Raw genomic sequence first — 22,207 nt, forward strand, 5'->3', positions numbered from 1 at the left:
ACTGTCTTCTATCCAGTTAACCACCAGAAAAGGAGAAGTGGCACTGTGGCTCAAGGGGTAGGGGATAGATAGCCTTGAGCTGAGGAGCTCAGGGGCAACACCCCATCCCAGAATTCAAGTCTCAAGACTGACCTACCAAAAATAAACAAATAAATAAAAAGACAAAAAGGAGTTGGGTCTTATTTGGTTCAGGGAGGGTTTTTGTAGTGCCTGGGAATTGAACCCCGGTCTTTGTGCATGCTAGGCAAGCACTTATCCTACTACACCAAACTCTTGGCCTCAGGGGAGTTTTTTAAACATTATTTTGTTCTATATTAATTTGAAAGCTGTTTTTCAATACTGTCTCAGTATCCATTGTTTCTTATGCTCTCCTGTCCAGATATTTTCATTGAGTTTTCTGTTATTAGAGTCACCCATTTAAAACTCAGAACCTAATCTCACTGAGCTTGCTTGTTACTTGCTCAATTGGCCCTCTATATCTTGAGCCATACCACCAGTTCAGCTTTTGCTGGTTGCTGTTGATTTGGAGATGTAATCTCAGGGATTTTTTTTTTTTTTTTTTTTTTTTTTGGCCTGGCTGGCTGGCTTCAATCTTTGATCTTCTAAATCTCAACATCCTAACTAGCTAGATTATAAGTGTGAGCCACTAGAACTCAGCCCTAATAAGAATTTTTATCATAAGGTCTGAAAATGTTTGGGGTTCTTATGTGTGTTTCTTTGTAATGATAGGGTAAACTTAGAGGACAAAGGCTGTTCTTTGTATTACTTAGCACCATCCCTGGATGATAGAAATACAGTGAATACCACACATTTAACTGACCAGATTACCTGCCTTCCTGGAACTAAAAAAAAAAAAAAAAAAAAAATGGCTGTGCGCAATGGCTCATGCCTGTAATCCTAGCTACTCAGGAGGCTGAGATCTAAGGATCAAGGTTCAAAACCAGCCCAGGACATGAGGTTCCTGTCTCCAATTAACCTCCAGAAAATAAGAAGTGGGGGTTGGCTCAAGAGTAGGGCAGTAGCCTGGAGCTGAAGAGCTCAGGGATAACACCCAGGCTGAGTTCAAGCCCCATGATCCTCAAAAAAAAGATCCATATTCTTGTTCATTGAATTTCTATGCCCCTGTATTTGACATAAATATCCTTTGGGAAGGTGAGAGAATTCATGAGTGTAAAAATTAACATAATGCTTGTACACTTTGCATTTTGCTATTTTGTGGGGTTTTTTTCCTTTGGTAGGTCAAGGGGGCTTGAACTCTGGGCCTAGGCCTTGTCCCTGAGCTCCTCATCTCAAGGCTATGAGCCACAGCCCTACTTCCCATTTTCTAGTGATTAATTGTAGATAAAGGTCTCAAGTTCTTTAGTTCCCAAGGTTGCTTTGAACATCAATCCTCAGATGTCAGCCTCCTGAGTAGCTAGGATTGTAGGTCTGAGTCACCTCTCCAGGCCTGGGTTATAATTTTGAATACAGTATTAAACATGTAAGTGCTACTTTGTGATTGTTTGGTAGGTTACATGTTAATGGCTACTTTGCAAAAAGTAACAAAATGATTACTTTTTTTCTATTAACTATTCCTTTTCCTTTTTTTTTTTTTTTCAGCCTTCTTTGAATCCAGAAGCTGGCAAACAGAATCGAGCATGCAGACCTATTGGGACCCCTTCTGGAGTGTGGGGTGAGTAGATTTTGCCATTGTTAGACATATTTTGAATTTTTTCTTAGTAAGTAGATGACCAAAAGCATGTTTTATCTTTTTTATTTGTTTTGTTATCTCTTTTATTCATTTCATTCATTTTACCAATAGCTAATAGCAGTTTACTTCTTCACCAACTTAAATGTCTATAAGAATAAGATTGGGCTGGGTACTGTGGTTAACATCTGTAATCCTTGGTACTCTAGAAGCTGACATCTGAGGATTGTGGTTCAAAGCCTGCCTAGGCACTAAAGTCCTTGAGTCTCTTATTTCCCATTAATCACCAGAAAATCAGAAGTGGCCCTGTGGCTCAAGGGGCAGGGTGGTAGCCCTGAGCTAGTGTGCTCAGGGACAATGCCCAAGCCCAGAGTTCAAGTCCGAGCACCAACAAAAAAAAATAAGAATATTGGTACTGGAAGTTTGGCCTAGTGGTAAAGTACTTGCCTAGCATGCATGAAGACCAGGTTCGATTCCTTGGTACCACATACATAGAAAAGCCAGAAGTAGTGCTGTGGCTCAAATGGTATAACTCTAGCCTTTAGGAAAGCCCGAGGACAGTGAGTAGGATCTGAGTTCTAGCCCTAAGTCTGGTACAAACAAGGAAGTAAATTTTAAAAAAAAGTAAAAGATTATTCTGCCTCACAGAATACCATTAAAATATAACTACATGGGCCGGGAGTTTGGCCTAGTGGTTAAAGTGCTTGCCTAGCATGCACGAAGGCCTGGGTTCAATTCCTTGGTACCACATATATAGAAAAAAGCCGGAAGTGGTGCTGAGGCTCAAGTGGTAGAGCTCTAACCTTGAGAAAGTCCAAGGACAGTGCTCAGGCCCTGAGCTCAAGCCCAGGACTGGCTAAAATAAATAAATAAATAAATAAAATATAACTACAGAAGTGGAGAAGACAGATAATTGGCACCTCATACAACCTTGATTTTAGAAATTGGAAGTTTCAATTTTCATTTCTGTCTCTTCCATGATTAATACGTTTTTGTTTTTGTTGTGTGATTGGTTTGGTTTTTTGTTTGTATGTTTTTTAACCGGATCTCACTAATTAATTAGCCTAGGCTGGTTTGGAACTCCTGTTTCTTTAAGGGAGGATAATTGAAAGTTACTTTTTAAAAATTTTTGTAGGCTGGGACTTTGGCCTAGTTGTAGAGTGCTTACCTAGCATGCACGAAGACCCGGGTTCAATTTCATACATAGAAAAAAGCCAGAAGTGGTGCTGAGGCTCAAGTGGTAGAGCTCTAGCCTTGAGAAAGTCCAAGGACAGTGCTCAAGCCCAGGACTGGCAAAAAATATAAAAAAAAGACAGTTAACATTGCCAGTGTACAGTTTGGGTTTTTGTTGTTTGTTTAGCTTTTTTGTTTTCTGTTTTGTCAGTGTTGTGGGTCTTGAACTCTGGGCCTGGGTGCTGTCCCTGAGTTCTTCAGCTCAAGGCTACTGCCCTACCCCTTGAGCCTTAGCCCCACTTCCGTTTTCTAGTAGTTAATTGGAGATAAGAGGCTCACAGAAGTTAATGCCAGGCTGGCTTTGAACTGTGATCCTCAGATCTCAGCCTCCTTAGAGACTAGGTTTACAGTCGTGAACCACTGTGCCCAGGAACCTGAGCTTCTTTTACTCAATTCTACCACTTAAGTCACAGCTCCACTTTCAGCTTTTTAGGTGGTTTGTTGTAGATAAGAGTTTCACATGCCAGGCCTGGTGGTTTAACCCTGTAATCCTAACTACTCAGGAGGCTGAGATCTGAGGATTGTGGTTCAAAGCCAGCCTAGTCAGGAAAAGCCCTTTGAGACTCTTACAATTAAGCACAGAAAACTGGAAGTGGCTTTCTGGCTCAAGTGATAACGTGCTAGCTTTTAGCTGAAGAGCTCAGGGAGAGCACCCAGGCCCAGAGTTTGAACCCCAAGACCAACTGAAAAAGGGAAAAAAAAGTGCCCAAGTTGGCTTTAAACTGTGATCCTTATATCTCACCTTCCTAAGTAGCTAGAATTTAAAGATGTAGTTCAATAGCTTGGGTAAGGCCATGGTTTAAGTCCCTAACATTGCAAAAAAAAAAAAAAATATATATATATATATATATATATATATATATATGAAGGTATTAACTTTTTTAGCCAAGTTCCATTCTCCTCCCCCTCCCTCTCCCATCCTGGGGCTTGAACTGAGAGTCTGGGCACTGTCCTTGAGCTTTCTTGAGGCTAATGCTCTACTATTTAAGTCAGAGTACCTCTTCCAGACTTTTCTGTGTATGTCATACTAAGGAATCAAACCCAAGGCTTGTTAGGCAAGCACTCTACCCCTAGGCTATATTCCCAGTCCTATAGCCAGGTATCTTCCTGGAAAGGTTTTAGTATACTTAAATCCTGAGTTTGAATCAGGATTAAGATTGGTCACTTATAGCCTGGCACTAGTGGCTCATTCCTGTAATTGTAGGTATTCAAAAGGACTCCTATTTTCAATTAATCACCACCACCCAACAAAAGCCAGAAATGGAGCTGAGACTCAACTGTTAAAACTGTAGCCTGAGTCAGGGCCAGCATTCCAGGCCCTGAGGTCAAGTCCCAGGATGAACACAAAATTCTTTTTCACAATTGATTTATTGGGAAAGAATGAAAGAACAGAAGACCCTGTACAAAAGGAAATGTACCCACTGACTGACTCATGTAATCCCCCTATAATAACAGTAAAGTTAATTTAAAAAAAAAGATTGGTTGCTGGCCTACTCTTTGATAATGGTATATAGCTCTATTGCAATTTTTCTCATTAGAGGATCCCATGCTCGTTTTTCTATTCTTTTGCCAACAGATTTTTTTTTAAGTTTTTATTAGCTTAATAGAGGTTCCAGAGGTGAGCTATCCCCTTCTAAAACAATTCTTAACATTCCTTACAGCTGTGTATGACATAAGCAAAAATGTTAGAAATTGAAGTAAATAGATGATATTGTATTTACAGTAGTCAAGTTGGGGTATTTTTCTTCTTCAAAAATGGGGGTGTTAGCTAAATACTAGTAGCTAATGCCTATAGTGCTAGCTATTTTAAGACTGAGGCTGTAGTTTCAGACATGTTTTAAGTTTTCTGCCATGCCCAGCTTCATTCTGGTTTCTTCTCCCATTGAAGAGTATCAGACTTTTCAGCTGGGGCTAGCCTGGTACTGTGATCTTCCTGATCTTAGGGGCCCCCCTCACCTCCTCCCCCCACTAAGATGGCAAGAGCACTCAGCTATCTGTTGAGGAAGTCTAGTAGACTTTTTCTTTCTGGCTCGCCTCAAACAACAGGAGCTTTTAACTTAGAGATTTGTTTTTCTAGTAGGTTTGTTTGGTTGTTTAGTGTTTTGGGGAGGTGGAGATGGACTGGGGTTTGAACTCAGGGCCTTTTGCTTGTTAGGCAGGTGCTTTACCACTGAGCCCTGCCTCTAGTTTCTTTATTTTTGTGAGATAAGAGTTTTGTTATGTAGCAAGATCCACTTGCCTCAATACTGGGATTTTCGCCATGCACCACCTCACCTATCTTCTGCCCTTGGACATATTTTTGTTTGGTTTGTGCCTGACTAGTCAGGCTGAAGGATTGCTGCTATCTTTGTGCTTTCTAACTGATATATCAAGTTAATATCAAATGTTTCACTTGATGCCTGTTATCTGTAGTTCTGTGCAGTGCTACTTTTGAAAATATCTGTGAAATGGATACCATGAAATATTTCTCCCAGTCTCTATTCTTTTGTTGAAGATGAGGCCTTTGTATAATCATACTTTGTGTTACTCAACAGGTGTGACATTCTTTTGTATCCTCATTATTGTATTTCACAGAAAACCCACCTAGTGCCAAGCAACCCTCTAAGATGCTAGTCATCAAAAAAGTTTCCAAAGAGGATCCTGCTGCTGCCTTCTCTGCTGCATTCACCTCACCGGGATCCCAACATGCAAATGGGAACAAAGCATCAACCATGGTCCCAAGTGTCTATAAGAACCTGGTTCCTAAACCTGTACCACCTCCTTCCAAGGTATGATTTAGAGTCCTTGCAACAACCTTGTAAAAGAGTGGTGCTAAGAATAAGTCATAAGGCCAGAGTTTGGCCTAGTGGTAGAGTGCCTAGCATGCATGAAGACCCGGGTTCGATTCCTCAGTACCACATACATAGAAAAAAGCTGGAAAGTGGTGCTGTGGCTCAAGTGGTAGAGCTCTCATGTTGAGAAAAGTACAAGGACCGTGCTCAGCCCCTGAATTCAAGCCCCACAACTGGCAAAAAAAAAAAAGGGTCGTAATGGACTGGGAATGTGGCTTAGTGATTTGAGTGCTTGCCTAACATTCATGAAGCCCTGGGTTCAATTGCTCAGTACCACATACACAGAATAAGCCAGAAATGGCACTGTTGCTCAAATGGTAGAGCACTAGCTTTAAGCAGAAAGAAGTTCAGGGACAGTGCCCTGCCCCTGAGTTCAAGCCCCAGAAATGCCCCCCCCCCAAAAAAAAAGGAAGAAGAAAGACAGGATAAAAAAAAAACGTTTAGGGGCCGGGAATTTGGCCTAGTGGTTAAAGTGCTTGCCTAGCATGCACGAAGACCTGGGTTCGATTCCTCGGTACCACATACATAGAAAAAAGCCGAAAATGGTGCTGAGGCTCAAGTGGTAGAGCTCTAGCCTTGAGAAAGTCCAAGGACAGTGCTCAGGCCCTGAGCTCAAGCCCAGGACTGGCAAAAAAAAAAGTTTAGTATATTAAAATCCATTCAACTGGCTCTACATTATTTATAACAAGGATTGATGATTTTTTTTTCTATGAAGAGCCAGATAAGAAATATTTTATTGCTCTTTCATTTTTTGTATCCTTTTAAAAATAGTAATTAGCTCGTCATATTAAAACACTTTGGGCTACATCAAGCACATGGGTTGTAGTTTCTCAGTACCTGGTCTTATAATTCAGTATTCTAACTACTTAGCTCCCATTAATTCTTCATAGCCTAAGTGCAATATTTTCCATTTTAATGTCCTTTTTTCTTTTATCTCGAAAGAAATTTCTCTTCAAAATGTACCATCCTTTTTGTGAATCCTTTCCTATCACATCTAAATGTCTAGGCAATCCTTAAAATTAGGATTACATAGTATTGTGTGTTTATTAATACCTATAATACTTTATTGCATGTATTTGTTTTACTATACGTGACTTTCTTTCGTGTAGTTTTCAGATGCTCATTTTTATATTCCTGGCTTCCTTTTATAGGCACATAATAAATGCTTGAATGAATTCTAGTCACTGTATGGAAATAATTTAAATTTCTGTGTTAAGAGGAAAACTGCAGGCGCAGTTAGCTCACGCCTGTAATCTTAGCTACCCAGAAGGCTGAGATCTGAAGATTGTGGTTCATGCCCAGCCTGGGCATGAAAGTCCCTGAGATTCCTATCTCCAGTTAACCACCAGAAAACCAGAAGTAGCACTGTAGCTCAAAATGGTAGAGCATTAGCCTTGAGCTGAAGAGCCCAGGGACAGTACCCAGGCCCAGAGTTCAAGCCCCATGATCAACAATAAATAAATAAAGAGGAATACTGGTAAGCGCCAGTTCACTTTCCACTGTGCACAGTGTTTGATGTTATAATAAATATAAATATGTAGCATCATTAGACTGTGACATGGCTCAAGTGGTTGAGTACTTACTTGTCTAAAAAGCACAAAATCCCTAAAGTTCAAACCCCAATACTGCCAAAGAAGGAGCATTAGTTAGGACTCTCTCTAAGCTGAAAGTTTAATTGGAGTGATATGATATCACAGTATAAAAAGTCATGTCATTATGTATGAAATAGAACAGTAACAGATTCTGTTAGCATTTTAATATTTAAACAGATCTTACACTGTATTTATCAATTTAAAGGAGTAAGATTACGGAGGACTACAATCATCAAGGAAAGTTTCTCCCAAAAAAACTAATCAGAGATGATCTTTGAAGGATGATCTAGATTTGCATAGGGAAAAGGAAATTTGGACCAAATTATACATTATAAGAGCAAAGGTGGTTAAATAAGTCTAAAACCACCAAACATGATGGCATGTTTGATGGATAATAAGTGAAATTGGTAACACTAGAATATGAACATGAGGACTGGAAGTCATTATTACAGAAAAAATGATTGAATTTTTTAGGGTGGATGAACTTACTATACCAAAGTCCCAGTAGTTAAGTTTAAAATAGCAGTAAGACCTGTCAACACTTAATCACTTGCTGCTTACGAGGTGAGGAAAATAAACAAAAATGGTTTGACTATAGAAATAAAGAAAATTTTGCCAAGCATTGGTGTGTTATACCTGTAATCCTAGCTACTCAGGAGGCTGAGATCTGAGGATTGCATTTCAAAGCCAGCCTGTGCACAAAAGACCATGAGACTCTCATCTCCAATTAACCACCAGAAAACTGGAAGTGAACCTGTGGTTCCAGGGATAGGGTGATAGCCTTGAGCTGAAGAGTACAGGGATAGTACCCAGGCTCAGAGTTGAAACCCCATGACCCCCCCTAAAAATAGATTAATAAGTAATAATTTCATTATATTATTGAAATTAAAATTTTTTAAATCGGTTCCTGTCCTTGGGCTTGAACTTAGCGCATGGATGCTTTCCTTGAGCCTTTTTATTATTTTTTTTTGAATGGTGCTCTCTATTACTTGAACCAAATCTCTATTTCTGTGTTTTCTGTTAATTTAAGAGTCTCAAGAGCCAGGTACTAGTAGCCAATGCTTATAATGCTAGGTACTTAGGAGGCTGGGATCTGAGGATCAAGGTTCAAAGCCATCTAGGTCATGAAAGTCCATGAGAGTCTTATCTCCAGTTAGCCAGCAGAAAACCAGAAGTGACACTGTGGCTTAAGTGGTAGAGCCCTAACCTTTAACAACAACAACAAAAAATGCTCTTAAGGACAGTACCTAGGCCCTGAGTTTCAGCCCCACGACCTTTCCTGGTTGTGCTACTACTCAGCTTGCTATTAGAAAATGTTTGGCAACTTTTCAGTTCAAGATTCTAGAAAGCCAGGCATGAGTGCTCATGCCTCTCATACTAACTATTCAAAAGACTGAGATCTAAAAATCATGGTTTGAAGCCAACCCAAGCAGGAAATTTTATCTGTAAGGCTCTCCTTCCCCTCCCTCCTCAAAAAAGCAAAAGTAGAGCTGTGACTCAATGGTAGAGCACTAATCTTGAATAGAAGGTACCCATGGATGGCACCCAGGCCCTGAATTCAAGCCCCAGGATCAGCACCAAGAAGAACCCTTGGACGCTGGATGACATTGACTCACAATTGTAATCTTACCTACTCATGATGTTAAGATCTGAAGAATCATTGTTTAAACTCCATTTTGAACATAAACAACAATCAAGGCTGAGCCAGGCACCAGTATCTTAACCAGCACACTACTATTAGCCTAGTCAAGCACAAGACCCTAAGTTCAAACCTCTAATATTTCTTCCCATAGAAAGAGCTAGAATATAGGTAATAGTAAGAAAACTGCTTAAACAAATATGGTTTATGAGTTTGAGTACAAGTATAGTGGATAGGCATTCTTTTTTTTTAATGTTAGATTGTTTTAATCAGGCATGCTCTTCCCCCCGCCCCCTCCCCCAGTCCTGGGGCTTGAACTCAGGGTCTAGACACTGTCCTTGGATACTTTTTGTTCAAGGCTAGTACTCTGTACCACTTATGGCTTTTTTGTGTGTATATAGTTCTGGGAAATCGAACCCAGGGCTTTGTGCATGCTAGGTGAGCACTCTACCACTAGGCCATGCTCCCAGCCCCTTAAGCATTCTTTTTTATGTTAGATTGTTTTAATCACTTCATACTGTATGCGTATATGAAATCATCACCTCTTTTTTTTTTTTTTTTTTTTGCCAGTCCTGGGCTTGCGCTCAGGGCCTGAGCACTGTCCTTGGACTTTCTCAAGGCTAGAGCTCTACCACTTGAGCTTCAGCACCACTTCTGGCTTTTTTTGTATGTATGTGGTACCAAGGACTCGAACCTGGGTCTTCATGCATGCTAGGCAAGCACTTTAACCACTAGGCCAAACTCCCGGCCCGAAATCATCACCTCTTATTCTATAAATATGTTAAAATAAAAAATTGATGGTGAAAATAAAGCTTCCAAAATTGTAAGCTTCTCCTTTTATCAGCTGTTTTATTTCTTCCCTCCACCCTTCACCAGTCAGGATTTTGAATGACCTGTCTGTCTGGAAATCCTCCAGTCACCCTTCATGTCCCCACCTCTAACTGATGTAAAGACTTTGTCAGCTATCTGAACAGTCTATTTTGAGCTTTCTACAATTAAATAGATCTGAATGTCTAGTTTGATTGACATCAGGAATGTTGCAATTTGGTGGTAGAAGAAGGAGCATTTGATTGGCATTAGGTAAATTAGAAAGAGAAGGTAGCCTGGCACTAGCCACGCTTAATGTTGGAATTAAATCAGGGAATTCTAATTAATGGAATCGGAATATGCCATGTTTTAGTAAAGGTGAGAAATTACATAATGGCTGATATATGGAAGTGGTGAGGTAAGACTACGAGCATGGAGACCTTTGTAAAAATTTATAAATTGAGAGGACAAATATATTTTAGGGCTGAAAATGTAGTTTAGTGGGAGAGTGCTTGCCTAGCATGCATGAAGCCCTGGGTTCAATTCCTCAATAGCACCCAAACAGAAAAGGCTAAAAGTGGCCCTATGGCTCATGTGGATAGAGTGCGAGGCTTGAACAAAAGCAGCTCAGGGACAGTGCGTAGCTCTGAGTTCAAGCCCTGGGATGGGCATAAATAAGTAAATAATTTAACAATTTAAACTTAATTGTTACACATAACTGATTTTTCTAATGATATTCAGCTAGGAAAAGGTAGCAGCAGAAAAATGCTGAGCCTAGAATACTGTGACAGGAATTCAGAAGGTAAGAATAGAACCTAGAGGAGCCAGGAGTTTGGCCTAATGGTAGAGTGCTTGCCTAGCATGCACGAAGACCCAGGTTCAATTCCTCGGTAGCACATACATAGAAAAAAGCCAGAAGTAGTTCTGTGACTCAAGTGGTAACTCTAGCCTTGAGAAACCCAAGGACAGTGCTCAGACCCCTGAGTTCAAGCCAGATCTGGCCAAAAAAAAAAAAAAAAAAAAGAATAAAACCTAGAAAATAAAGCTTCAAAGATTCTAGGGGGATAGGGTTTGCTTTAGAAAAGTCTAATAATCAGAAGTATATAATATACCAGGATACTTTTTTGGGGGGGATGTCAGTTTTGAGACTTGTACTCAGGGCCTTAGACACTGTCCCTGATCTTTCTTTGCTAAAGGCTAGTGCTTGAACCACAGCTCTACTTCAGGTTTTTTCTTTATTTTTTCTTTTTTCAATGGTTATCTCCTATCATAAACTTTCTGCCTAGGCTGGTTTTGAACCACAATCTTCAGATCTTAGCCTCCTGAATATCTAGGATTATAGGCATGAATCAGTTGTGCCTGGCTTTTTTTTTTTTTTTTTCTTTCTTTTTTTGTCAGTAGTGGGGCTTGAACTCTGGGCCTGGGCACTGTCCCTGAGCTCTTCAGCTCAAGGCTAATGCTTTACCACTTGAGCCAAAGCATCATTTCCAGTTTCTTGCCTGGGCAAGGGGAAATAAACTGACAGAAAACAAAATAAGCAGAATAAGCCAGAAGTTGTGCTGTGGCTCAAATGCTAAGCCTTGAGCTGAAGAGTTCAGGAAAAGCACTCAAGCCCAGAGTTCAAGTCTCAGTACTGACAAAATGAAAAAAAAATGGGGGGTATAGAAAATATGTTCCATTAAAAAGAAATGGTGGTGGCCGGGAGTTTGGCCTAGTGGTAGAATACTTGCCTAGCATGCATGCAGACCTGGTTCAATTCCTCAGTACCACATACATAAAAAAAGGCCAAAAGTGGTGCTGAGGCTGAAGTGGTAGAGTTCTAGCCTTGAGAAAGTCCAAGGACAGTGCTCAGGTCCTGAGCTCAAGCCCAGGACTGGCAATAAGTAAATAAATACATAAATAAATAAATAGAAATGTTATTTTATAGGGAGCTTAGTTTACTTTAGTGGAGTTTACATAATTGTTTAAGGCATGGAACACCTTAATGTTCTCGGGCAGCCAACTAAACAGTGTTTAGTGTCTGAAAATTAAGACTTTTAGTTGGAGTAAAACTGAGTAGAGAAGTGAATATTCCAGTGCACAAGGTGCTATTGGAGCAAAGCACAGACTTCCGTACCTTATGATGACCTTGCTTCTGATAATACTCTTAATTCTGGTTAAGCTACAGATCATTGTTGATAGTTAAGCCTAAGCATCTTTTGATTTTGTTTTTGAAAAACCATCTTCTTGGGGCCAGGAGTTTGGCTTAGTGGTAGAGTGCTTGCCTAGTATGCACAAAGACCCAGGTTCGATTCCTTGGTACCACATACATAGAAAAAGCTAGAAGTGGTGCTGTGGCTCAAGTAGCAGAGCTTTAGCCTAGAGAAAGCCCAAGGACAGTGCTCAGGCCCTGAGCTCAAGCCCAGGATTGGTAAAAGAAGGAAGGAAAGGGCAGAAGGGAAAGGGAAAAGGAAAGGGGAGGGAGGGAGGGAAGAACAGAAGAACAGAAAGAGTAAGCAAAAGAAATTCAGACAATCTTCAATCTTCTCTCCAGTTGGGTCACTTTCTCTTACCTGCTTCTCCATTCTTTGGAGCCATTGGGGGTGTGAGCAGAACAAAAGCAATAGCATTACTACGTTTGATTGGTTTAACAATGAAACAATGTGGCCAGCATCTGGTATATGACAGATAATTCAATAAAGCTTATTCTCTTCTTAATCCTTAATAACCCTTTTCGAAGAAGGTAACTATGGAAATAATTCTTTTCACTAAAACCGGGATTGCCAGGTGCAGTGGCTCACACCTATAATCTAGCTACTCAGGAGGTTGAGATCTGAGCATCACGGTTCAAAGCCAGCCTGGGCACTATACACAGCTGTGAGACTCTTAACTCCAATTAATCTCTAGAAATTGGGATGTGGGGCTTGGCTCAAGGGTAGGGCAATAACCTTAAGCTGAAGAGCTCAGTGACAGCTCCCAGGCCCCATGAACCCCTCTTACACACACCCCAAAAAAGAACTAAAACTTTGTCCTGCTATAAGTGTCTATCTTGGCATGGAAGTAGCCTGTTGCATTCAAAATTTCTAGAAAACAGCTTTTTTTGGTTTGGTTTTGTTTTTTTGATGTACTTTGTAGAAGTTAACGATCATACCTTAAAAGGAAGCATTTTGGGATTTAATAAATGGAAAATCTGTTTCTCATATCCTATGTACAATTGCATACTTTGAGAAATAGCATTGTAAAGAAAGTTGCTGCTTATTGATCACCCTAGCACTCACAGACTGAACTGGAGCTCTCTTTTCAAGAAGTACCTTTTAACCTCCTTGGTCCTTGTTTTCCATCTTTATCCTTCAAGTGCCTAATCTCAGAATGAGGTTGCATACCTCGCAAACATGTTGAGACAGGTAAGCTCTGGAAACTTCAATTATCAAATAACATTTCCGTCTTTAATATATGATTTTACATGTTGAGTTTTTATTTGTGTGTTTTATTTGTATTATTCTTTATTCTCTTATAGCCCAATGCATGGAAAGCTAACAGATTGGAACATAAATCTGGATCCCTTTCCTCTAGCCGGGAGTCTGCTTTTACCAATCCAATCTCCGTTACCAAACCAGTGGTACTGGTTGGTGGCACAGTTCTAAGCTCTCCCAAAGAGGTGAGTGGGGATAATGCAGATTATAAAGTCACTATTTCCAGTCCAGGTGTGGTAGTGCATACCTCTAATCTATAGCCTTTCAGGGGTAGAGTCAAGAGGATTGCAAATTAGAGTCCAACATGGGCTGCCTATACAGTGAGACCCTCAAAAGTTACCATTTTCCCACTCTTCATACATACATGGGCATTCGGACATGCAGTTATAATTTCATTTCTTTTGTAACCATTAACTGAGAATTCCTTCCATACTGACTGGTATTTCCCATTAGTATCAAAAATGTTGCAGTAGGGCTGGGAGTTTGGCCTAGCATGCACAAAGGCCCAGGTTTGATTCCTCAGTACCACATACATTCAAAAAAAAAAAAAAGCCGGAATGGTGCTGAGGCTCAAGTGGTAGAGCTCTAGCCTTGAGAAAGTCCAAAGACAGTGCTCAGGCCCTGAGCTCAAGCCCAGGACTGGCAAAAAAAAAAAAATGTTGCAGTACCTAAGTAGGGTAAAAACTCATAATAGACCAAGGCTGTCTGCATTAGAATGGAATTCTGCTGGTACCTGTAGAACAGTTAAAGCAGTATATATTCTGTAAGGCAGGAGTCTTAACCATAAAAACTCCAAGATTGGTGTCTTTAAATAAGGAGGTTGTTAGTATTTGATAAAAGAATAATAAATGCCTAGTGCCGGTGGCTCACACCTATAATCATAGCAACTTAGGAGGCTGAGACCTGAGGATTGCAATTCAAAGCCAGCCTTTGCAGAAATGGCCCTGTGAGACTCCAGTTAAGTACTCATGAAAATAGAAGTGGCGCTATGACTCAAAGTGGTTAAGTTCTAGCCTTGAGCAAAAGAGCTCAGAAATGGCAACCAGGCCCAGAGTTCAAGCTGTACAAAACAGCAACAAAAAGAAAATCATGATAAGCAGGCTACTAGATTCTGGGGATTGGGCCATGTGTAAGTGACCACAAAAGCCAGATCTCGCTCTTTGCTGTTGGGAGCAACTTATTTGTGGTTTTTGCCCAGAGTCCCTCCAGCACTACCCCTCCAATGGAGATGAGTACCACTCGTCTGACCAAGTTGACCCGTCGAACCACTGACCGGAAGAGTGAGTTCCTGAAGACTCTGAAGGACGATCGGAACGGAGACTTCTCAGAGAATAGAGATTGTGACAAGCTGGAGGATGTAAGTGCATAGGGTATTTCTGATGGTGTAATGTATTTTCCTTGATTATAGTATATTTTTTGGTCATTTAGATTTTATTGTCCCTCCCATAGGCCCCATTCTGTGCTTGTGTTGATTTTTTTTTCTTTTAAGAAAAAGAAATGGAGCCCGTGGCACAGTGGCTCATGTCTGTAATCCTAGCTACTCAGGAGGCTGAGATCTGAGGATCGAGGTTCAAAACCACCCCAACCACAAAAGAACCATAGACTCTTATCTCCAGTTGACCTGTAGAAAATGAGAAATGGAGCTTGGCTCAACGGTACCACCATAGCCTGTAGCCTCGAGCTGAAGAGCTCAGGGACAGCACCCAGGCCCAGAGTTCAAGCCCCACGACTGACCAAAAAAAGGACAAAAGGGGGAAAATAATGGGGAGGCCAGAAGTTTGGCCTAGTGGTAGAGTGCTTGCTTAACATGCACAAAGACGTGGGTTCAATTCCTTAGTACCACATACATAGCAAACAAAAGTGGCTCAAGTGATAGACCTCTAGCCCAAGGACAGCACTCGGGGCCTGAGTTCATGCCCTGGGTCTAGCAAAAAGAAAAATTTTTGGCAAGATTTTGAAATGTTCATTTTATCTGTAGGAGAATCAGCCTGCTATGTAGTCTGTTACAAAGTATAATTTATTGTTCATCAGAAATTCAAATTGAGGGTTTGGGGATGCTTTTTTTTTTGTCTGTTGTGGGATTTGAACTGTGGGCCTGGGCACTGTCTCTGAATTCTTCAGTTCAAGCTACCACCCTACCCCTTAAGCCACAGTGCCCCTTCCGGTTTTCAGATGGTTAATTGGAGATAAATCTTGCAGACATTAGTGCCTAGCTTGGCTTTGAATTGCAATCCTTAAATCTCAGCCGCCTGAGTAGCTAGGATTATAGGCATGAGCCATTATGCCCGGCTTTGAGGTTGTTTTTGTTTTGTTTTGTTGCACTCCTTGGAGCTTGAACTCAGGTCCTGGGTACTCAAGTTGGTGAGCTTAGGCTCAAGGCTAGCGTTCTCCCACTTGAACCACAGTGCCACTTGCGGGCAGTGCAGCTCTTTCTGAGTAATTTATTGGAGATGAGTCTCACAAACTTTCCTGCTTGGGGTGGCTTTGAACTATTATCCTCAGATCACAGCTTCCTGAATAGTTAAGGTTTAGCTTTTTTTTTTGGTGGGGGATGGGCATGTCATGCCTTGAACTCAGAGCCCAGTCACTGTCCCTGAGCTCTTTTGCTCAAAGCGAGTACTCTACCCCTTTGAGACATAGCTTCTTGGGGTTTCTTTTATAATGACCATTCGCTTTATCTACCCAAAAACATCTTGATTGCTTTTGAGTTTTAGCAATTAGGAATAAAGCTGCAATAAATACACCTGTGCACACAATTTTGCGTAGGCACTAGTTGTCAGCCAAGTAAATATCAAAGAACTACCAAACTATCCTTCAGTGGACACCACTTTGGGTCTCTACCACTAATAAATTAAACTTGCTATTATTTCATGTCTTCTGTAGCATTTCATGATGTCAAATTTCTGAATTTTGATCCTTTTAATAGGTATGTAGTGGTATCCTTGTTTTAATTTACATTCCCTTGATGACATGTGGAACAGCATTCTATATGTTTTTTTGTTCCTGTATTTTGTCATTCTTCATTGTTTTATTTTTGAGTTTAAGATTTGTATATGGGGGGCCGGGAGTTTGGCCTAGTGGTAGAGTGCTTGCCTAGCATGCATGAAGATCCGGGTTCAATTCCTTGGTACCACATACATAGAAAAAAGCCAGAAATGGTGCTGAGGCTCAAGTGGTAGAGCTCTAACCTTGAGAAAGTCCAAGGACAGTGCTCAGGCCCTGAGCTCAAGCCCATGACTGGCAAAAAAAAAAAAAAAAAAATTGTATATGGGTGGCAATCCTTTTATCAATAACTTCATTATGAATTGGGTAGTAATTCTCCAACTTTTTTTTTTCCCCTAATCCTGCGTATTGAACTCGGGGTCTGGGCACTGTCCTTGGGCTTTCTCAAACCTAGTGCTGTACCACTTGGTACCACATATACAGAAAATGCCAGAAATGGTGCTGTGGTTCAAGGACTTGAACCCAGGGTTTTGTGCCTGCTAGGCAAGCACGCTACCACTAAGCCCATGCTTCCAGCCCCCCAACTTTATTCTTTCAGTATTGTGTTGGCTGTTCTAGATCTCCCCCCCCCCCCATAAACTTCACAATGAGTTTGCTGGTAAACAACTGAACATTGTCCTTGAACTTTCTCAAGGCTAGAGCTCTACCACTTGAGCCTCAGCACCACTTCCGGCTTTTTTCTATATATGTGGTACCAAGGATTCAAACCTGAGTCTTTGTGCATGCTAGGCAAGCACTCTACCACTAGGCCAAACTCCCGGCTCCCACAGGTCCCTGTTTTTAAGTGGTAGAGATGGAAAGCACTGAGTTAACTGCTAACTTCATGATTTTGGCTTTTTTTTCCACAATCAATAAGCCAGTGTCCTTCTTTTTCTTTATTGTAGTTGGAGGATAATAGCACATCTGAACCAAAGGAAATTGGAGAGGGAGGCTGTCTTCAGAATGGTCTTTCTCTCCCCATTGCAGAAGAAAGGGAGGTCCTCTCTCACTCCCTGGAAGCAGAGCACCGGTAAGGATGACATCACTAGCAATGCTGTCCATGTATGGCCTGCAAGAAGGCTGAGGGCAATGAATCTGACTCGAACACTTAGGTGGATTTATATCACAGACACGCCAGCTTTTTCCATAATCTCCAAAGTGTTCATTTATACTTATCAGATCCAGCTTAAAGCCTCAAAATAGGGAGAAGAGGGAACTTGTTTCAAAGTATGTGGTACCAAGGAATCGAACCTGGGTCTTCGTGCATGCTAGGCAAGCACTGTACCACTAGGCCAACTCCCGGCCCCTTTCCTCCTCCTCCTCCTCCTCCTCCTCCTCCTCCTCCTCCTCCTCCTCCTCCTCCTCCTCCTCCTCCTCTCTCCTCCTCCTCCTCCTCCTTCCTATTTTTATTCCTCCTCTTCCTCTTCTTCCTCCTCCTCCTCCTCCTCCTCCTCCTCCTCCTGCTTCTCCTTCTCCTTCTTCATCTTCGTCGTCAGTTCTGGGGCTTAAACTCAGGGCCTGAGTACTTTCCTGAGCTTTCTCAAGGTTAGAGCTCTACCACTTCAACTACAGCACCACTTCTGGCTTTTTCTATGTATGTGGTATTGCAGAATCAGACTTGGGTTTTTGTGCATGCTAGGCATGCACTCTTAACACAGTCGGCCAAACTCACAGCCCCTCAAAGTCTTTAAGGAGGCCTTTCAAAGCCTGAAATTCTGTTCATAGAATCTGTTGCTTAAATGAAAGCCTTGAATACAGCCAGGTGGGGGTGCAGTGGTTCACATCTATATTCCTAGCTACTCAGGAGGCTGAGATCTGAGGATCAAGGTTCAAAGCCAGTCCAGGCACAAAAGGACCTGAGACTCTTATGTCCATTTAACCTCTAGAAAATGGCAAGTGAGGCTTGGCTCAAGGGTAGGGTGGTAGCCTTGAGCTGAAGAGCTCAGAGACAGTGCCTGGGCCCAGAGTTCAAACCCCAAAAAAGAAAGAAAGACTTGAATACATCTGCGCAACTGATGATAGGTGGAGCTACCAGATTTGGCAGTACCTTTCTAACAGAACTCATGTTCTGAGGAACTTCAGCAGTTACAAGAGAAACTACTATGTTATGCAGGTAGGAACAGAACTTAAGTACATATAGAAATAAGCTATAGTGGGGCCAGGAGTTTGGCCTAGTGCTAGAGTGCTTGCCTAGAAATAAGCTATAGTGTTCACAGAGAACAAAAATTTCTTGTTTTAGTCTAAAACTAATTGGTCACGTGACTATTTATACCGTCTTGGTTTTTGCTTTGGGTTATTCAAATGTCTTTTTCGCAACTGCAGTGGAATGTTCCCATTCAATTAAGTGAGCTTGAGTAGCTCGTGCCATCGTGGAGAAGACACCTCCATCCTGCCATTGCTCCTGGTGCGGAGCAGCAGTGGAAGGAGTGTGCTGTGCCCGTGCAGGCTTACCTGTGTCTTATCAGACCTCTTCTTTTGCTTTTACCAGATTATTAAAAGCTATGGGGTGGCAGGAATATCCTGAAAATGACGAGAGTTGTCTTCCTCTCACAGAAGATGAGCTCAAAGAATTCCACATGAAGACCGAGCAGGTATGTGATACCCTTCCTGGAGCAAAGAGGATAGCCTGACCATTAGGGCGTCCTACCCTAAAATGAAAGAAAACCAGAAAAGACCATGCTAGAAATACAAAGGCTCCTCAAACACTGCCTTGGCAAGATCTTCCAGTGGTAATCTACAAACCAGGCCGGTGGCTGGGCGAGTCTAGAAAGTAACTTGGTTCTTTTTTTTTTTTTTTTTTTTTTTTTTTTTTTGTCAGTCCTGGGCTTGAGCTCAGGGCCTGAGCACTATCCTTGGACTTTCTTAAGGCACCATTTCCGGCTTTTTTCTATGTATGTGGTACCGAGGAATCAAGCACGGTACCACTAGGCCAAACTTCCAGCCCGTAACTTGGTTCTTTTATTCCCACAACTCTGACCTCATATCAAAACCACAAGGCCATATTTCAAGCTAAGACCTGAGTTCTGATGTTTCTACAAACCTTGAACTAAAGCTTCATTTAAAGCTCTAATGAAGGGACAGGAATTTGGCCTAGTGTTCAGAGTATGTGCCTAGCATGCACGAAGACCTGGGTGCAATTCCTCGGTGTCACACAGAAAAAGCCAGAAGTGGTGCTGTGGCTCAAGTGGTAGAGCACTAGCCTTGAGAAAAGCCCAAGTACCTGAGTTCAGTCCCCATGACTGGCACAAAATTTTTTAAAGCACTGGGATGGTAAGAACTCATAGAAATAGGGAATCTCAAGCTGGGGGCCACGGTGGCTCATGCCTGTAATACAACTACTCAATCTGTGGATTGCAGTTCAGAGCCAGACCGGGCACTAAAAAGTCTGTGAGACTCTTATCCCCAATTAACCACTAGAAAACTGGAAATGGTGCTGTGGCTTCAGGGACAGGGCGCTAGCCTTTAGCTGAAGAACTCTGAGACAGCGACCAGGGAGTTCAAGCCCCATGACCAAAATAAAGAAATACGAAATCTCTCCTGATACATATAATTCTAGCTACTCAGAAGGGTGAGATCTGAGGATCTCTGTTCAAAGCCCTGACATGAAAGTCTGTAAGAAACTGGGCGAGGTGGCTCATGCATGCAATCCTAGTTACTCAGGAGGGTGAGATTTGAGCATCACGGCTCAAAGCCAGTCCCAGCACAAAGGCTCTGGTTTTTGACACCTAGCCAGGTGAATACTTGTATGTGTAATCCAGCCTAGAGTTGCTGTCCTCACAATTTTGTCAAGTCAAGTAGCTAGGGCTAAAGGTATAAGATCACACTGGTGCCTAATTACCACAGTTAATGCTTTGTTTTTTGTTTTTTGTTTTCCCTTCAGTCCTGGGCTTGAGTTTAGGGCCTCAGCACTGTCCTTGGACTTTCTTAAAGCTAGAGCTCTACCACTTGAGCCTCAGCACCACTTCAGCTTCCTGGGTCTTCATGCATGCTAGGCAAGCCCTATACCGCTAGGCCAAACTCCCAGCCCCCCCCCCCTTGTGTGTGTGTGTGTGTGTGTGTGTGTGTGTGTGCGTGCCTTATACCACTAGGCCAAACTCCCAGACCTCCCCCCACCTTTTGTCTGTGTGTCTGTGTGTGTGTGGTGGAGCTTAGACTTCATGGCCCTTAGAATATGCAGAATTTCCTTTTTATGTGGGTCATGGTGCTTGAACTCGGCTTGGGCACTGTCCAATACCACTTCCAGCTTTTTTTTATGTATATGGTACTGAGGAACCGAACCCAAGTCTTCATGCATGCAAGGCAAGCACTCTACCACTAGGCCAAACTCCCGGCCCCTCTCCCTCCCTTTAAAAAAAATTTTTTTTTAATATTTTTGTGTTCATCTTATGGCTTAAAGTCAGGGTCCCTGTGCTTTTGTGCTCAAAGCTAGTATTGTACCACATTAGCCATAGCCCCGCTTTCAGCTTTTAGGTGGTTAATTGGAGATAAGAGTTTCATGGTCTTTCCTTCCCAGTCTGGCTTTTAGCCATGATCCTCAGATCTTGGCCTCCTGAGTAGTATAGGCATGAGCCAATGGCATCTGGCAAGAATGTGATTTTTTTTTTTTTTGGCCAGTGCTGGGGTTTGAACTCAGGACCTAGGTGTACTGTCCCTGAACTTCTTTTGCTCAAGGCTAGCACTCTACCACTTGAGCCACAGCACCACTTTCACCCTTTTGTCATGTGGTTTCGAGGAATCAGGGTTCATACATGCGAGGCAAGCATTCTACCACTAAGTCACAATCTCAGCCTGAGAATAAGACTTTTTAAAAGATCCTTAGATTCACCATTAATGTTTGAAAAGCACTATTTTAGTAGCACTAATCTAGAAAATTTTCCAGTGTCATTTCTTTGTACACCATCTATATCGTACTATCGCTAACCAAATTGAGGTCTGGCCTTGACCAATTCCTATGGACCAGTGTTTTTGTTAATAGGTTTTCATTTTTCTTTCTCTTCCATGCTAACCATAGCTGAGAAGAAACGGCTTTGGGAAGAATGGCTACTGGCAGGGCCGCAGTTCCAGCCTGTTCTCTCCTTGGAGAAATGCTTATAAAGCAGAGTTTGAGGACTCAGACACAGAAACAAGTAGCAGTGAAACCTCAGATGATGATGCCTGGAAATAGGCATACAACCATTGACGGTTAATCTGACCCAGTAAACTCGGCTTGTGTGCTTAGGGAATGAATACACACAAGAAATTGTTCTTTTCCTTTTCTTACGTTGTTGAATATGTTGTGCACAAGGGAAATAATCAAATCCCAAAGAGAGAGCAGTTGGCTTGCTTAGCTTTTGTTCTTGTTCCCTGTTATCTGCTTGATAGAGAGGTTTGTGTAGTGGGGAAGATTTGTAAATGACACATATACAGAGCATATGAGGGGCGACGCACAAGTGGGAGCTGGCCACGCAGGCGCAGACATGGGGAGACAGCAGTCTGCAGCCTCAGCTTCTACTACCAGCCCTCGGGGCACTCACCCTGTGCTCAAGCAATCATTGTCAATGACAAAGTGACTATTGAAGTTTATAATTGTATTAAATTAATGCTAATAATTTGGATATTTTATTTTATTTTTGGCTGCTCGGGTAACATTAGCCCCTTAACCAAGCATTTGTGGTTGTTTGTTTTGTGTTTTTTTTTTTTTTTTTTGGTTTTTTTTTTTTTTTTTCCTTTTTGGGTACAGCTGTAAAATATTTGGATTTAGGAAATGTTGTGTTATTCTTGCAGCCTTGATATTCAGGGTGGATTGTAAAATATAAATTTTTGTGAGATTTCAAAGATTAAGATTATTTTGATAACATTATTTACAGATTTAAAAGGTGGTTATCACAAGTCTTGAGGGGGGAAAACTACTGCATAAAATAACTAACTTGGAATAAATATTTTGCATCAGTTTGGATTGTCTTGTGTAAAAAGTATATATTTTTTAAATTAGATACTTTATTTTT

General features: G+C 41.6%; 1 protein-coding gene across 3 annotated transcripts in view; it reads left to right on the forward strand.

Annotated features, from left to right (window-relative positions):
- The window catches only part of Gpbp1l1 (GC-rich promoter binding protein 1 like 1), a 45,218-nt gene extending 23,060 nt beyond the window's left edge, over nucleotides 1-22,158 (forward strand). For all 3 annotated transcript variants that reach the window (XM_090334948.1, XM_090334947.1, XM_090334949.1), the window contains 7 exons: nucleotides 1,600-1,672; nucleotides 5,495-5,688; nucleotides 13,286-13,426; nucleotides 14,440-14,598; nucleotides 17,129-17,253; nucleotides 18,712-18,814; nucleotides 21,235-22,158. In XM_090334948.1, the coding sequence (XP_090191074.1) occupies nucleotides 1,600-1,672; nucleotides 5,495-5,688; nucleotides 13,286-13,426; nucleotides 14,440-14,598; nucleotides 17,129-17,253; nucleotides 18,712-18,814; nucleotides 21,235-21,387 (948 nt within the window). In that variant the 3' untranslated portion in view covers nucleotides 21,388-22,158. The remainder of the gene's footprint in view (nucleotides 1-1,599; nucleotides 1,673-5,494; nucleotides 5,689-13,285; nucleotides 13,427-14,439; nucleotides 14,599-17,128; nucleotides 17,254-18,711; nucleotides 18,815-21,234) is intronic.
- The last annotated feature ends 49 nt before the right edge of the window (nucleotides 22,159-22,207 follow it).

The sequence above is a fragment of the Megascapheus bottae genome, chromosome 6 (genome assembly GCF_031878675.1).
Source record: "Megascapheus bottae isolate mThoBot1 chromosome 6, mThoBot2.hap1, whole genome shotgun sequence".
Taxonomy (NCBI): domain Eukaryota; kingdom Metazoa; phylum Chordata; class Mammalia; order Rodentia; family Geomyidae; genus Megascapheus; species Megascapheus bottae.